The sequence below is a fragment of the Megalops cyprinoides genome, chromosome 16, assembly GCF_013368585.1.
Source record: "Megalops cyprinoides isolate fMegCyp1 chromosome 16, fMegCyp1.pri, whole genome shotgun sequence".
Lineage (NCBI taxonomy): Eukaryota > Metazoa > Chordata > Actinopteri > Elopiformes > Megalopidae > Megalops > Megalops cyprinoides.
In genome coordinates, this window is record NC_050598.1 from 16654377 (window position 1) to 16672829 (window position 18453).

Sequence of the window (18453 nt, forward strand, 5' to 3'; positions counted from 1 at the left end):
CGCTACAGAGAAAAAATGCTGAGACGAGGTAGCAAAGTATGTTGTGTTTTCCGGGAAAGGAAATCTGCTTCATTGAGGCAGGAGAGAGGAGCTTTCAGAGTAGATCGCGATGAGTCATCCAGCAGTTACTCTGCTCTCATTATGAACATCCTGTTCGGAAAGGGAATAATTGATCCTTCTCTGCTATTCACAAATGCCATGTACCATTAAGAGTTGGACTGCGCCCAGGCAGCCCAGCGCATGCCTTGGTGCTGGTCACCTGCAATGTCATTCTCTGCGATTCTGGATTTGAAGCACATTGATGTGGCTGGCTAATGCTTTCAAAGCATCGCAGGTATGGGTACAGTTAAGGGTAGGTTTAGTGAGTAATGGGAAGGCGAAGCTTCATTAACCCCAGGATGAGTGGAGCTACTGTTTTCTGTCAATCAATGACTTGTATGAAGCAATCAAAAGAAGCAAAACACTGGTACTAGAACACTGTGTTTAGTTCAAATTAGTGACTCATTGATAGCAAATGATAGACTGATGCTCATGACTCTTGGCCAAATGTATCATTTTCTCATCTCTAGTTTTACACTGGTTGAGCTATTTCAGATGATGTCACGTATACAAATTCATACTGGAAAGGTTTCTGCATTCATGAAGTGCATTTTCAGAGGAAACGTTTTGTGCATAAACATCCTCTGCTGTACACTATAGTGTGGTTGTAGTTTGATGCAGTTATAGATATTTTCACAGTTTGTCTGTTGTGCATAATTGTCATTTTCCATAGTCATGATGCTGTTACTTATAACTTGAAATCACAACTACAGTGCATTTGCAACATTTAATATGTATGAATGAAATTTAAAGTACACCTCCAGTAAAAGTATATAAAATGCAAATAATCTAGCTGGCTAGCTAAGGTGAAAGTTTAGCTTTTTAATACCAGAAAAAGCACTGTGGATTGGAGAACATTAATACAGGGAGCTTGTTGCAAGTTTGTATTAAATAAATACCATAGCATGTAACTACATTTTTAACAAACTAACTATAACAGCTAAAACTAGCATATTAGAGGGGCACAACATAACACTAGACAAAGGAAATAGACTTATTTAGCTATTTGGTTCCTATCAGTTGTAATAATATTAATAAAACCTGTAGCTAGTTATGTATCTAATTGTAACTGGCTACATAAGATCTTTCTACTAGCTACAGTAAATATGCTAGCTAGTTATAGGACTATCACTTGAAAGTATTTAAGCTTTCATACATATAATTTGGGTAGACAGATATGCACAGATAGACATTTATGTAAACGATACCTATCTGTAAACAAAGCATATTACCTAATGGCTAAGGACCAAGATGTATATAGCTGTGAGCCGGATAGCAAGCAGTCTGTTAATACTGTTGTTTAAGTAGAGCCACACTCACACACAAAAAAACTTCTGCTCTAACAGATCTTTGCCAGATTTTGATTAGCCTTTCCCATTGCCATAGTTGGGCAATGATGTTGCCCAACTATGGCAACATCATTGGTACACTAATTGCTACACACTGTAGCTGTAGTAATTTTCATGTAAACTAGCTAGCTAGAAAGGCTATTTTTTGACAGAAGTAGTAGCTGCTCTCCATATCCTCTTATTCATAAGATTTCATCTTAAACATTTTATTTAATATTACATTTTTATAAATTTTAGTTACCCACAGCGAAGCTCTAAAAGAAATGTATTTTACAATGAGAGGAGCCCTTTGAGTAGCTGATAAGTTTCGGTTTGGTTTCATTTGCATTGGGTCAATATGAAGTGAGACATGACAGATGCTGAAATATAGACCACAACAAGCATGCACAGAACATAGTGTAGCTCTGCAGGACTCCCACTCATTTCAGACAAGCTGCTATAGTCGTTTAACCATTCTAGAGCCGCACTGTACATGCCATAGTGGTTCAACACATCTTGGAATATAAACCTATAACACTGATGGTTGTAGGTTTATATTCCAAGATGCACTGTACCCTGTTTGTCACAAAGCACAGAACATGATGTGTTTTCCAGAGGGGGAAAAAAAAAACAGAAAACCCAGTGCCAATAAAGAAAAACTGAAAAATTTTCACTTACCACAGACAGCCAGGTGACTCCTGGAAAACAGTGTTAACAGTGGAATGGCATGAAATATCCATCAGTTCATTGCATCAGTTTGAGCAGAGAGGCCATTTGGCAACCAAGGGATGGCCTTCCATCCAACAATGGCCAGGGCAAGGGAGTCATGAGTTTCACAACGTAATGGTGGTCCAAGCATCTTGCCCTTTTGGGCAAGGTAAGTACTAATCAGCAGGGGCTGGCACTGCGAGACCGTTTGTTGCTCAGATGCCATGAGAGACGGAGAGAAAGAGGAAGGGTGGGTAGTTTGTCAGAATAAAATGACCAGGCAATTTTAGTACAGTGTGTAGCGGTGTGCGTGTGCATGTGTATTTCTCTGCAAAAATAAACTGGCAGCATACAAAAGGAGTTGAGCGGTAAGGCTTGGACACATTGCCGTCAAGATGATCAATGATGTGTTATGGCAGAAACATGCTAAAAACTCAGGGCAGACCCATTATAAAATAGGTCATAACCAGGACATCTCTTGGCACCAGAAATTTTCTACAGCCAAGAGCCACTCTCCTCCTCAGCACCCATTTTGATAATATATTTAACACCCAGTTTGAAAAAGCTCTACCATCAATTCTTTTTTTTTTTTTTTTTTTACTAATTTTGGAAAATTGTAGGTGATTAAGAGACATTGGAAATGGCAGGCACAAGTCCACTTAAAGCCTTATAAATTAAGAGTATTACTTTGAACTGGGTCTGGTATTTTACTGGTAGCCAGTGAAGTGATGTTAGAACCAGTGTGTTATGGTTAAAAAATCTTGTAAGGATCAGCTGCATTTTGAACAAATTGTGGGTGATTTAGAGTATCATTTGAGCATGCTGTTAAAAAGGGCATTACAATAGTCTAATCCAGATGTCATAAATGTACAGATTGTTTTTCTCCATCTTTAATGAAATGACAAGGTCTGATTATGACATTATTTCAGAGTTGAAAAGGTGCCTCACAGTCTTTTTATAAGAAAATATTTTGTGAGAGTTGAGATTGAGGGCAAAATTCACCAATCTATGGATGTAAAAAATCTAACTGATATAGGTTGCCCTGAATGAACACCTGTTTTACCTGCTGTAAGCCAATAAATGATAGATGATTATAATACATACCAGTGGCACTCAGCATAGTGGTTCATATGTAAACCTACAAAACTATCATTTGATCAAATACAAATGTGGTTCTCATAGCACTTAGCCACCAATAAAAAAGCATTGTTGAGGTTTCATAGGCACAGACAATTCATGCTCATAGGTCCTCATCTGAAGCATATATTATTTTTGCACCAATGTTCTGCCTATCACAGGAAAGGTAAAGATCCTATTTTGAAGAATTTGACCCAGCTGGGTAGCATTTTGATTTAAGGAAATGCAAAAATGTCCAGTTCAGTTATGAAACCTGTTGTACAGTAGCATTAAAAACCAAATCCATTAATTTGATGCTTAAGTGCATGAGGACTTGCTATTACTGTATGAGTGGTAATTACCTACCACGGGATGTTTCCTGCCACCTTTTTCCACCAGGCTGGGAATAGCCACTCCACATCTAATAAAACACAGATTCACTCTAGTCTACAAGCATTGCTGTCTGCTGATTAATTCATCTCTTTTGCTACTTTATGTATGATTTTGGAAAATGGCCAGGGTAAATTGGGGGCTGTTATAAACAGCACAGTGACCGCATCAGACACCTTGAATTTTCAGAGCTTTCAGTCCCTGTTCTGAGTCAGCCCTGTGGAGCTGGGGCTGCTGCGTCTGCCATCGAGCCCCCACATTACTGATGGAGGAGAAAATTGTCTCTCTTTTGAAACATAGTGCATGTGCCAAGGACCAGGGTCCCACTTGTAGAGACAAAAGGGCAAAGTAACTGGCCGAGCAGGGACCTGGAGTAAACCTCCTACACAGACTTAGTGAGAGAGACACTCTCTGAACCGTGAAAATACTATGCGCAGACATAACAAAAACATGCTGAAACCATCACTTTTTTTGGTTGTGTCATATGCAGTCATATTAAAATTTAGCAATTATATAAGATAAGTATCACTGCTATAGTGGCATTTGAATTATGAAGATGCATGTCTCAGATTGTGCGATGCATTGTGAGATAATTGGAACAAAGCAAAAAATACAAAATTTTGAACATTTACAGTATATCTTCAGCCATTGCAAATAAATGACATTATTCTCTCTGCTTCTTTATAGGTTAGAGAGGGTGCTGGCACAATTCAGAAACGTGGCTGGTTTGCTTGATCATGGTCTGTCTGGCATGGGGCTGCTTGACTGAGGTTGCATTCAGAGGATTAGTCCCAGGGTCAGTCGGGATCACTCCATGTACTCTGTGGTCTTTATCCATACCATTGTATTTTCCTGATCTATTTTCTCTGTTTTATGGTTCACCGTCATGATCCAATCTGGGTATTGGTGGATTTTAGATAAATTGATACATCACCCCTGGCATCTTGGAATAGCTGAAAAAACTGCTTTAGGATCATTTTAACGTTCAGCTACATTGCTACCTCCTCAATTTCGAATGCTGGAAGAATTTTGTTATTAGTGTTGTAAATGGCTTCTGTTAACGCATCACAATCCTCAGATTTAGTTATGAATCTATTAATATTGTTGTATTTGTTATACTACTACAACCACTACTACTGCTACTACTACTGATAATACTAATAGTACGACATGTATACAATAATAATAACAGTAATAATAATAACACATGTATTCAAAACTCCATCAGAGGTTGATATAGACTCATCTTCAAGCCACTTTTTAAACAGGTAACCCATTATGGTGCAGTCATCTCAATTCATAATTGAATTACCTCCAATTAAGCGTACAGTGATGAAGATTGACAGCAATGTTTATATTGATTGACACTATCATGTGGCAGCTTCAGTCTATTTTTTTTTTTAGCAACACAGACAATACTGGTGTGGTGTAGATTAGATAGTGTAGAATTTTTTTTTTTTTTTTCAGAATGCTGAAGTAATTAGTACTACAGTAGCATGTTAACCTGTAATACTATGTATAGTAAATATAGCAAATAACAGGCAATTTGTTCTCAACAGGAGCACATGAAATAAACAAATAAAATAATCACATGAATGCCATACCATTTAATGATTAAATTCTAAATTATGTGGTTACATTTAATCACTGTCAGTTGGTTTACAGTCTCTTATTTCATAGATTGACAATACTGTGAGAAAACTGGACCATGAGAAGACACACTTTCAGCATTGACACAAGTATCATTTAGTCCTCCATGTCAGACTGCATTTTTTCCCAGAATTCATCCAGAGACATTTTGTTCTCATTTTCTTTTGTATACGGTTTGTATTTGTCTAGTTCAGTCTATATCAAAACTGGGAATGGAAGCTAACGGGAGGGTTTCCTTAACCAAACTGCGTATTTATTGAGAGGTAAAAACCCTGACAGCCATAAGAAATTTGGCTGACAGAAATGTGTTTCCTTCAAATGATTGGGGCCGTCGGCTTTTCTGCAATATTGTCGAATGTAGTAAAATATTGGCGATGTTTTGTCTGTGCAGTGCATTTGCTGTGCCAGTGTTCAATATTCATTTGTCAGCTTCATTGTAGGTTTCATGGATTCTGAAATCATTCTGGAAACAAGCCTGGAAGGATGTCTTTGTAAGCCTTGAACATGTAGTTCACATTGTCCGACAGGGGTACATTTTTAAATCGACTTCAAATTTATTTGAAACATTCCACGATGCCATCTGCCACTGACGAGTAATTCATGGAGTTTAGATACACTGTATCAGCCAGAATAACTCTCAAATCTGCTGTAATTAATTGTCTTTGCAATACAATCAAATTATGCCAAACATAATAATCTTTTGCATCTGTTGATTCATCATTGACTACGGATATGCTGTCAGATCAGTTCGTTGATTTTGATATCTGTCAAGTCAGCAGTCTTTGACAGATATACCTTGCAAAGTTGACTAGCTAAAGCAGCGTTTCCCAACCCTGCTCCTGAAGGCACACCGTCCTGCATATCTTCTATCTATCCCTGCTCTACCTACCTGACTGAACTCATCAGTGGCACTTTTGATTAGCTGAGCACACCTGATTTAGTCAAGCAGGAAGGATACATAGAAGATATGCAGGACAGTGTGCCTCCAGGAGCAGGGTTGGGAAACACGGAGCTAAAGGACTCCCCCCACCATTTATTACAATTCTGTTAAAAATGCACAGAATTTTGAACCATCTACTTTTCAAAGGGAAGATTTAGACACATGAAAGCATCTATCAAGTCATTACTGACATCCATCTTTTCCTCTGTATGTTTGACTCACCCACGTCTGTGTGTGGTTTATGCTGTATTGGAAGTTGCATCTGTTGGGAAGTGGTGTATCATGCAGGTGTTGTTGCACTGCCTCACTCACAGAAAAGCTAATTGAAATTCGTGCAGCCATGTTTAATTTCCTCCTTCCTTACCCATAACTCTTTTTTTAAAAAATGTATCACTAATGAACTCCTAATTGCTTGTTCATGTACCTGTGCCGATTGCTGCAAGATTGCTGAAATTGGAATGCCTACATGGATGTCTGGAGTAGAGATTTAAGTACAGGTTGGAGAAAAACTCAGGGTCCCAGTCATATGTCATTATTGTAACACCAAGGGTTGCGCCACATATGATGGAGAAACCCGGGCCTAACGTGCATCAGCGAGAACCTAAAGTGTTGCCTTGAAAAATGCTAATAGAATAATTAAGAAATCTAAAATCTGCTTTCTGCAGCTCTCAAAAGAGCTTTTAATTGTATCAGTTGGTTGAGAAACGATATAGAAGGAATCTATAAAAATAGGTAAAGCTAACCAATAATTGCAGAGTGATTGTAGGGTTTATCATCTTGTAAAGACTTGATAGATCAGCCCCTGAGCATGGAATGTTCGACCATCGTAATGCTGCAAGCAGGAGAACAGTGGAATGCAGTCTATTTGCTTCAGGAAGATTTCACCCCTTTCATACTCTCCATAAAATGGTCTCAAGGAAAGCAGCTCATGTATATCATGCTGCCTGGGTACAAGCCCTTTTTTCCAGCTCCCAAACACCAGCACCAACTGCTCTTCCATCTCTCCAATGCTTGCAGACCCTCACAATGGCATACGAATGGCCTTGCAATTGCTGCGCTGTGGCCTGTGTGTTTTTTTTTTTTTTTGTGTGTGTGTGGAGGAGGGGGTTCAGGGTCAGGGAGATGTTGGGGGGTTGGGGGTGTAAGCATACAATATGAGCATGAGACCACCTGTCTCCAGCTGGACTATTAGCTCCACAAATCCAGAGTGCTGCTGATCTGTCTTTCTGTCTTCTGTCTTCATCAGCAGAGACGCCTGACAAGTTTTACTAAGAGAACCATTGCGATCTCTGTGGCAGACATTGTTTTTAAGAGACATTTGGTAAAAGTTTGATCACTGGGTTTGCATTTGATGGAAATAGAATGAAAATAAATAAAGTGCCTTTAAAAATCAAAGCGATTTGTTTTAACACTGACTGTACTAAACAAGTGTGGGACATGAGGAATCACCTTGACAAACTTAAAAGAGAGGCTCTTATCTTACCTTTATGCCAAGATATCTGTCTAGGCTGACTCATTCAGCCCGCTGTTAAAAGTAAAAATCAGAAGAAGAGAATAGCCACTCTGAAATTACTGGCCATTCTGTTGCAGCCGTTCTGTGGTTTTGTTCATATGTCCGTAAATTATTTATCTTTTCAACAGTCAAAGATCTTTACAATTGTCAGAAGCTATTACCATTTCAAGAAACATACATTCATGTATGTATGTTGTATTTGGTCACGTCTGATGTATTTGAAAATTGGTTTTCAGTATTTTTTAATGGGTCATTATACAGCCATAGATCATACATATTTCACTTTGAAGCAAAGTGAAGTAGTATGAATCAAATAACAACATGGGAGGAAGTACATATAAAAATATGTGCTGTATGAGAATAGGTTTCCTATAGTGAGTGAACTACAGACTTTATTGCATTCCATTCCATTTCCGAAGATAATGATTTCCTATATAATTCTAAACATTACACAGTAGATTGGTATAAATATGTTCTGTAGGTGGCTGAGATAAGTGACAGGTTTGAAAGTCTATTTAAGGGATGAAAAAATATATCTGTCAACAGCCCTTTTTATTAACCACTGAGAGTGTAGGGCAGAGTTTGTGGGCACAGTTTCAGTAGTCTTATCATCTAGGCTGTTTTGCTTTGTCTCCAGTGGGCTGTCTGTAGCCTGCCGTAACCAGACTTGGCAGATGCGTTTGGTCAGACAGGTTAGGTAACCGTCTTCATTGTAAATTGGAGTCCATATGAAATGGGCAGGGTTTTCACTATGTAGCACTGAGGATGGTGGTTCTTCATTTGCATTTTCTACCACCTACTTACTGTTCATTCTCCACTGTGGAAGTATCGCTTTTGTTACATTTTTATATGTGTATTGGATGACTTCAAGGAAAGCATTTTATCAAAAAGCAGAACAAACGGCAATCAGGACCCACAGCGATCAGCTGCAGAGATGTTGACGACTGATAAGTGCCTGAATTTTTAGTGGAAAAATAATGGTACACATGAACATTAAACGGCATCTGTTAAAATATAACTTGAATAGGTAGCAAGTTTGCTTTCCTTTTACCAGTTTTAGCAAGTTATGTTACAACATTTTTGCTGTCATTATCAGATAAAGAGGGTCTGTGTCTTAGCTTATGAATGGTATTTGTTGCAGTATAGATTACTGTATATAGACAATAAACTGAAAAGTTTGGATATAGGGGCAAGATTGTTTAGCTGTACATAGTTGTGTGCACAAAAACTAATGTTCGGTTTATCAGAAATTGTTCCTTAAATAATTATTCATAATACAATATATACACATACAAACTGTATATACAAGAGATTACAAAATTACATATATCCACTTATACCACAGCTCAGCTAACTTAAACGCATGTGTTTGAATGGAATATTCAATTGAAACCGAATGTTGAATGGGCTTGTATATTAACATGGAAGGTGATACAGCCACTTTAAATGGAAGTATTTAAACAAGCATAACGTAATCCACAACAGTACTACTTTCATTTACAAACGTGTTCATTTCAACTAGTGTGACATTCAGTGACCAACACCCTCTTTTACTATGTCAGGTTGGCGACATTACAGACAGGTTAGGACAGGTTTGAGAGACAATGGAGATGCATATAACCTGTCTGCTAATCTAGAGTCAGTCTTTTACCTGACCAGTGAAGATAGCATGCAGCTATGTTAGGTAGTGAGTGGCATGGAATCTTGTAACTGGAAGGTTGTAGTTTCAACCCCCAGTCTGGATTACAGCTGTTGAGCATGGTACTTAACCTTTTCTTCAATATGTATTCAGCAGTATAACACAGTACATGTAAATATTGGCTGTGCCAGTTGCCCTGAACAAGGGTATGTGCAGATGAATATTAATTATCTGCCTACTTCAGATGCTCTTGGACTGCAGGCTCTCTCCCACTGTTTTTGGGTGGGTGGAGAAGGGACACATATGTAGGAGCTATTGGATATTTGTCTCTTAGCATTCCACAACAGATATCTTTGACGGAGGGCACACAATACATTAAGAATAGTATTACAGTGTATTTCAAAACAAAAAGAAGGCATTTGCTAGTGGCCAAGACAGTGTTAATGTAACAGCAAATCCATTTTTTGCAAGTATGTACAAGTTTTAGCTAAATTATTGTGGGTAGATCTGTATATATATTTTTTGCTAAAGCATCCATGCTTCAATGCAGCCATACATCCAATACTCCTAATACAGCCATCACTACAAATGAAAATATTCTAAAACATGATCATCTGCAGCTGTTAGTCTATGTGGAGCTTAACACAGCGGATGGAGAAATGCAAGCATTCCTTGTTTTTTGAAACAGAAGGCAATGGTACAGAGAATCTTGCACATAATGTGCTTATCTGCATTAGGTTTCCCTCCGCATTATACTGTTGTAATATGGCCACATATTCTGAAAACTGATACAGTTTGGATACACTGTGAGCGCCAAGATATAGAGATACACAACAGCGACACTGCTGTAAATTTTAGAGAAGGTGAGATTTTATCTCACTGGAAGCTGTGTGGTTTCTGAACAGTCAACATTGAAACTGTGTATTATTTGTTACCCAGTTGCTTGAAGATAAGATATTCATCAGGCCTTGTAGATACAAGTTAAAATGTTTTCAGCGCATGGAAATGTCTTTCCCCATGTGTGTGTACCTGCCTCAACTGCAGCTGACTAATTTATGCCAGGCAAACAAAGCTAATAGTTCTTGCACCCCAGCTGCTGCTATTGTTTAATTATACATTTCTTCTGCTGATAAAATTGAAATGATTCAATGAAGGGAGAGAGGAACGTGATTGCAAGCACTTTGCGTAACAATTGAGGGTATGCTAAAAACATTCAATTATTTATTTATTTATTTACCTTTATTCAACCAGGATGTCTCTTGAGATAAAGAATCTCATTTTTTGAGAGACCTGGCCAAGCCAGCAGCTTTACAGTTAACACAATTGAAAATAGACATGAACCATACACAATACAGCAACACACTAACATACACTGTCATATGTAGACAGAGACAGATAGACTCAGGCAGAGTTTATCAGCATTATTAGTAATGTTTTTTGAGTGCCGCAAAATCAATGTTTCAATATGCCCAGCCCATATTTTCTTTTAGCTCCTTGGGAAAAAGAAGCAGAGGAAAAAGCCAGCCAGCTTACTGCACATATCTAATATTGTGTTTGTGTTCCTCTCCTCAGGGTCACATGACGAGGGAGGTCATCTGAAGCCCTACGCTGCTGCAGATGCTGCTGTTCCTTTCCCGTCCTCGGCTGCCGCAGCGAGTGCGCACAGAGGCAGCCAGAGAGCTGCTCTGACTTCAAAAGAGCCCTGCGTGCTGAGCCCGCCCTCTCCCCTGAGCCTGACTGAGGCGTCGGAACACGCCACAGATGAGTCCTCCACCCACGCCATCGCGCTCACGTCCTGCGTCACGAAGGGCGTGAGCCCGTGGTCCCTGCCGGAGGACTGCGACAAGGCCCCCTTCACCATGATGGAGCCGGGGGCCGTCTCTGCCCTCACGGAGGACTGCCTGATGCAGCAGAGCCGCACCTGCCTGGGCTGCTTCATCGAGACCAAGGATGCGGCGGACACCGAGCCCGGGCTCGGCCTGAAGATGGGCGAGATGAACCAGGACTACGACGCCTGTTCCATCTCTGACATGGGTATGCAGTGCATGAGCTCCGGCGACACCAGCCAGTACGGGGACCAGCTCCTGTCTGACCAGCTCCTGAGCTTCCCCGTGCACAAGCCCCCGGCGGAGGAAAAGAGGGACGTGGAGAAGTCAGACAGCGATTCGGAGGACCCCGCCTCCAAGAACCTGTACGAGGGCCTGCTGCTGGATAAGTGCAACGGTGAAGAGGCTCTGCTGACCAACCCTGGCCAGGACTGGGGCTACTTTGAATCCTTCATAAGCGAGAGCAAAATGGAGCTGCTGGACCTGTGCTCGAAGAACGAGCTCTCGGTTAACCTCTTCTCGGAGGAAGACGTGGACAACTACATGTTTGATGACGATGATGATGACTCCACCCTGAGCAGCGACGTATGCTCCCTCAAGATCCGCTACGAGTCCTTCCAGGACAACATGCGGGAGAAGACCAATGCCCTTCAGGAGGACGCCCAGTTCAACTTTTTCCCGAGCGTCCTCGTCAACTGCGCCAAGAAGGATGGCTCTGTCATCAAGAAGGATGCGGAGAGCTTACAGCTAAAGGAGGATGAAATCCGTCTTCTGGAGAGTGAGAACAAGAACGGCAGCCCCGCTGGTGAGACGCCCGACGTCAGCCCGAAAAGGCATTATATATTTGACTTCAACAACTCCACTGAGGACTCTGGGGAATTCAGTGATGACAGCTCCTCTACTGGCTCATCCTTTGACACTCTCCGAGAGGCTAAAGGCAGGAACAATTTTCTGTCCAGGGAGAATTCCTGCTCATCCAGTCAGCTGAACTACGGACTGAGGGCCAAGAGAAAAGTACGATTCAGTGAGGACTACCTGTACGACGTGGATTCCATCGAGAGTGAGAGGAATGCGGAAAAACGTGAGAAGCAGCCTGCAGGCCCAAAAAAGGAGGAGGACGACGACTGGTGCCCCAAAAAGAGGCGAAAATCCTCCCGAAAGGAGCCTCCAGTGATCATCAAATACATCATCATCAATAGGTTCAAAGGAGAGAAACACATGTTAGTTAAGCTCGGAAAAATAGATCCGACAATCACGACGGTGAGCTTAAACAGGGATGCGTTGAACAAATATGAGAAGCTGGCTCCTCTGAAGGACTTCTGGGAGAAGAGGCGGCAGGAACAGGAGGAGCGGCGCAGGCTGGCTGCAGGTGATAAACACAATTTTCATTTGAACGGCCGCAGCCGGCCCTTTAGTTCTAGTCCCCCAAAAAGGAAATACAAGATTGCAAACAGACTCAGAATTCAAAGAATTCACACTGTGGAGCAATCACCAAACAAGCAGGGCTCCTCTTCATCTGATCGCAAGCAAGAAAGCAGCACTAAAGATGAGGCGGCCCTCACAGGCATGCCATTAACAATAGCAGCCCCCAGCCGCGCAGCCACATTAGACTTAAATGACATCACGCACACTGGGATCCTAAATAGCAGATCACACGAGAGGGATGATAAGGGAATGGGAAATAAAATAGTGAGGATAAGGAAATTCAAAAGTGAAGCCAGGCTGAGGAGCAAAAAAATGAAAGGCGTGCAAGAGGATGGCAAAGGCATGACAGAGCTAACAGGGATTTGCACTGTGTTAGAAAATCAGGACTCTGTCAGGAGCGTGAAGGATGCGGCGATTGACTCGGCTGCAAGCATCCCCCATTTGTGTGAAAATCACACTGCCAGTGCCGCTGAAAAATCCACTTTCATATCAGCCACCTGCTCTCCTGACAAATCCACGCCATCTGTGAACGTGGCTACAAGTGTACCAGTCGTCCCCGGAGGCTATCTGCAGACATTGTTAGATGCATCAGATTCATCAGGTAGTGCTGGAATTCCCTTTTTCCCCCAGCAGGCCTCCAGCCCGTACCAGCTTGGACTTGGCCAGGAGGAGAAGCAGTTCACCTCGCTCCAGCTCGCCCAGAGCTGTGTCCTCTCCCCGCCCTCGGAGTCCGAGCTCCAGCAATCTCCCCAGAACTCCTCCGGCCAGACAGAGCCAAATTTCACCCATATGTGGCATTCGCAGCTCGGCCCCGGCCAGCCACCATTTGCACCTGACATTCCAGAAACCCCCATTATGCCGAACAGCTTTTCTGGCTCCATGCCTGTGCCAATGGCAGACAGCTTATCTGTCTCAGGATACAGCCAGCTGAACTTGGACAGCGACAGACTGCTCTATGAGAAGAATTATTTGCCTGAGCAGCCCCTGCAGCCCAATGCTGATTATCAGGCGTGTCAGGTACCATGTGGGGAGGGACATTTACAGTTTCAGAGAGGCACACTGAACACAGACAATGGCAGGCTCATCAGTTTTGACTCAGTGGGTTCGCTGTCAGCTACTTCCAGCAATTATAGCTCTCTGAGTCTAAAGTCCTGCGAGAAGGACAGCGAGGATGACATGAGCGATAACTTCTTGGCCCACTGCAGCCCGAAACTGGTGATCCAGCAAAGCATCGACGCGATTACGCCACTGAGGGAGTCGACAGACCTGCTGGATATCTCCAACTTCACTCCCGATAAGTTCCGGCACTCGTCGCTGTCAGAGATGTCCCCTCCAGACACCCCCAATTTGTCTCCGCAGGTGCTGGGGCCTGAGATGAAGGGAGTCGGGATAGGCAAGGATTTCCAGGAGGTCCGCGACATGGCTCTGAGTGGCTCCACCGAGATGAAGTGGCCATGCAACATGGTGCCGCAGCAGGAGCATCAGGCCGCCGCATTCTTAGTGAACAGCCACCATTTCCAGTTCCACACCTTCAACGACGAGGACGGTGTGGGGCTGGCTGAGAAGAATATCGGGATGGACAACATTGACGAGCAGGCTGGTCAAATCGAGGGAGGGGCAAAAGGTCAAAGGTCAAAGAAGAAGACCACAAGCAAACAGCAGAATTCAGGGCCAGGCTCCACCTCAGAGCAAAAGGGGGCAAAGAAAACCAAGGCACCCAAAGGTGCCAAGGCAGAGAAGGGCAAAATCCCTCGGCAGAATTCTCGGTCGTCCAAAAAGATAAAAGCCATGCTGGATGGAAAAGCTGGTAAAGGCCAGTCAGGGGCTCAGAAATTCCGGGATAACATGATACCTCCAAGTCAGTTAATGAAAGACAGCATCTGCATGCCAGGTGGGGGTCTCATGGGAATCTCTGGGGACTGGCCCTCTCTGAAGGAACCCAGTACTGGCTGGTCTGAAAGCAACAACCTTCTGGACGATGACCAGCGAGAGTTCGAGGAGCCCTCCAACATACTGTCTAACATTGCCTCTGGGATGGCCGAGGTCCAGCGGTTCATGATGGCCTCCATTGAGCCACTGTGGGGCCCTGCCTCTGGGGTCTGCCAGCCCCCAGAGTCTAACAGCCTCAAGTTAAAGACACTGAAAATCCTAGCGGGGACCTCGGCTGACCTTAAGAAGAAGGGAGCCATGTCCCCAGGAGCCACAAAGGGCCGGAAGTCAATGGGGAAAGGGGGTAAAAACCAGGCCAAGCTGAATGCCTCTCATCCCTTTTTCCCCCCGCTCGCTCTGGGCTGTAACGTGTTTGACAAACCCAACCTATGCAGTCCCACCATCAACGGGCCTGCGCACAAAAAGATGTATCGTCACAAAACCAGTGCAAAGTTCCCCAGGGTTGAGAGCGTTAAGGGGAAGCGAGCAGAGCGAGACCCAAGTAAGGACTTAGCGTTGATGGCCTCTTTTGAAAAACTGAGGTAATATTGCATAACTGGCTGCAGTTGCATCCTTTCTCTCTTTCCTTCCTCTACCTGCTGAGCCCCTCGCCCCCTTAGTCCCCGCCACCCCACTGACTCAGAGCAAGAGTTGCATGGCAAAGACATTACCCTTGACTGCCCCCCACATCCTTTTCCCCAGAAGAAAAATTGAATAACTTGCATGAGAAACTTCTTGTACTTGCCAACTACCTATTGAGTGATTGTGTCCAGCTTGACTGGGATTTGAAAACTACCATGGCTGCATTTTTTTCTTGATCTGTTGCTGCTTCAATTTTAGTCTTTTGTTTCTTGTTATTTTGTTTCGGTTCCTATTTGTCAGAAAAGAAAAAAAAAGCCTTGAAAAATGTTTTTAAAAGCCTTTTCGTGAAATGTTTTGTGAAATTTTCTTTTTTTTTAGTGAAACTTGCTGCCCTCTCCCTTATAATGCCATTCTGTCCCTGCCTGTAGAAATGTGACTCTCAAAAATGCTTTCAGTGAAAATATAAGCACCCCTCTTTTATCATATGCAGAATATGGACACAGTACATATCAGTCAGCCTTTTACAACCTGACTTGTGACTTGAGGGAAAACTACAACTTCCTGTAAACAGCTACAGTCACCCACCTTTTTAAACACATGCCCCAGGAGTGTGGAAAACTTGTCTGAAGACATATTTTTCCAAGTGCAAAAAGGGAACATTTTGTATTGATTACATATCAGATTAATGTTTTTGTCTTAATTTTCTTCTTATTCTTGGAATGAATTTGTATGCTTCTTGTCAAACATGCTTTTTCCCAAGGGGCCTTAGTTGAAGAGGTGCCCCAGAGATTAATTTCTAAGCTTTGAATATGCTCAATATCACTTAAAAAATGCTCTAATGCTCTTCTTTTGGGAATCAGATTTTGTTAATGTCATTGTATAGAAACATATGCACTACTTGCAAAAAAATAGAAAAAAGATTATAATATTACTAAAATTAATGTGCCAAACTATGAACAAATAACTGTATAAACAATTTTCTATCTATCTGAATATTGGCTGTTCTGTTTTGGGACTCTCCATGAAGAGATGACATTCCAGAGAAGTTATATTTTGGGATCCTCTCCACCGATGGGCATCTGCAGCTGGCAGTGGCACACAGCTACTCAACTTACCAAAACAGAAAGACTCTCATTTTCTTTTGTTTTTTTTTTTTTTTAATAAAAACAAAAATACTTCGGTTGCCAAATTAAATTTACCTCAACATCATCTGGTTATGTGACGCTGAAGGGAGAGGCAAAGAGGAACCCTGCTGAAAGCTGGAAAAAAAATGAAGAAACACACAACAGAGCATGAGCTTTCATGGACAAAGCAGAGATGGTAAGCACAGCAATTATAGTTGTGTGTCGTATGTTTGCAGTCGCCTGAATTAGAATTTGTCATTGATGAACAAGGTCTCCCCTTACAACTAGAAAGGACAATCATGTTTCCTGATCACTGCATCGGTATCTGTACTAGTTTGACCTCACAAGATTCTTACAAACTTGGCTGAGATTCAAGGACCTGGATTATTTTCCCCCATTTGTTATAGTCTGAACTAAGTGCACCAAAAATATTCAGCATGACTCAACATTCAATACATGTTTGTTGGTGGAATCTAGATGTTGGGAGGTCTTCCTGGACTAGCTACTCGATACAAATGGAAAATGTCCTCAAATGAGCTCCCAAGGTGAAGTACTTTTGTTGGTCTGTACGTATCATTGAGGACAGATATCTGTTGTCATAAGTCCAGGTTTCCTTCCAGATGATAAAATGAATCAGACAATAATGTAGTGTGCAAAATCTGATGAGAGGTAACAAGCATATTTACTTGGGTATACAGCTACCAACAATTTAATGCAAAATGAGCTCATATATCACCATAGACCATTTTAGACTTCATCTTTTCATGCTTATAATTGCATTGATTACTGCACAGCTCTATCAGAGAGTTAAAACAAAAACATGAAGCAATAAAAAAACCCTTCATACTGTTTATAATTGTCTTACTATGGACAGTTCTAATTTCATACTTAAGTGAGAAACAAAAACAGCTCGTTCATGTTGACGGGTCACAGAAACCTCACCAAAATGGATACCTCTTCGAAATGTAGGCCTAATGAATTTAATTTGTTGCAGGTTGTCCACTAGCTTAAATAGTCACGTGCTGAAAAAGTTGAAGATTAGCCAATAAAAAAACAGCAAGCGCAGACATAAATGTGTGGAAGGGATAGTAATGAAGATGATTGAATATTTTAACCACATATTTCAGAGCAGAAGCAGCGCATGCATCAGCGGTTTCTGTGCCTGCATTGTCCTCCACTGTTTGTGTTAATTATGGTGTTTGGTAGGCAGCCTTTCAATGCTGCACTGCTAAGAGAGGGACACTCGGTTTTTACAGCCCTACAGTAGATTCATTTCGAATTACGGGTGTATAGAGGGTAAAGGTCCAAATTCGAACCTCATAAAATGGACCCGTGTTTTCATTAATGTATGGAACAACGTTATGCTGGTGTGACGTTGTATTTATGCCACTGGGCTGGTAACCAGAAGGCTGCTCAAGTTCAAATATTGCGTATGTGAATTGAGAAATATACAACCTAATCTCTCTTCTTTTTGATCCCTACTGGACAATGTTACTATTAAAGGACAGCTAGGGCTTGTATCTAACAAAGATCAAAATAAAATGTATGATGTTTAGTTGGGTGAAACAAACGTCTATAAATCTGCCCTGTAAATACCTTGATGTGGGTTTATCCTTGGTGTAGATAAAAATCTACATGGTATAGGGTTGGTATGACCATTCAAATAATTCCTATAGTTTTACTACTGAGGTTGCAGTGCAACAGCGCATTTAACACAGTTCTCTCCCATGTCCATGAGTGTTTTACCCAATGAAAAATATTACCGATCATGAGGTCAAATCAAGTAGTCTTATTTGCATGCAACACTCAGTTGACTCTCCTATAGTAATGATGAACCAGGAGGACCTTCCTTGCAAGCACTCTCCCTGCATAAGCAGCAGGTCATGTTTTGAATGTAATTTTATGGATTTATTTCATACAGTTGTAAAACAAAAGGATTATATTATCTTGCCTAATAGTGCAAATGAAAAATGTCACTGCACACAGTCTTAAAACTGTTTGTATAAACTTCAGCATCAGTTTCAAGCTCTTGTTTATATATAAAATGTTTCTGGTGCAAATTACTTTTTTAAAACAGTCAATAGTTCTTTGAAATGAATAGATTTGGAATTGGCCCATCTGTAATTTAATATAAATATAAAATTTAATATAAAAATATTTTTTTTACTTAATCATAAAAACATT

General features: G+C 41.6%; 1 protein-coding gene across 1 annotated transcript in view; it reads left to right on the forward strand.

The window, feature by feature from the left end:
* The window catches only part of nexmifb (neurite extension and migration factor b), a 66119-nt gene extending 50653 nt beyond the window's left edge, over nucleotides 1-15466 (forward strand). The window contains exon 3 of the mRNA XM_036548900.1: nucleotides 10956-15466. Coding sequence (XP_036404793.1) covers nucleotides 10956-15109 — 4154 coding nt within the window. The 3' untranslated portion in view covers nucleotides 15110-15466. The remainder of the gene's footprint in view (nucleotides 1-10955) is intronic.
* Nucleotides 15467-18453: the final 2987 nt, after the last annotated feature.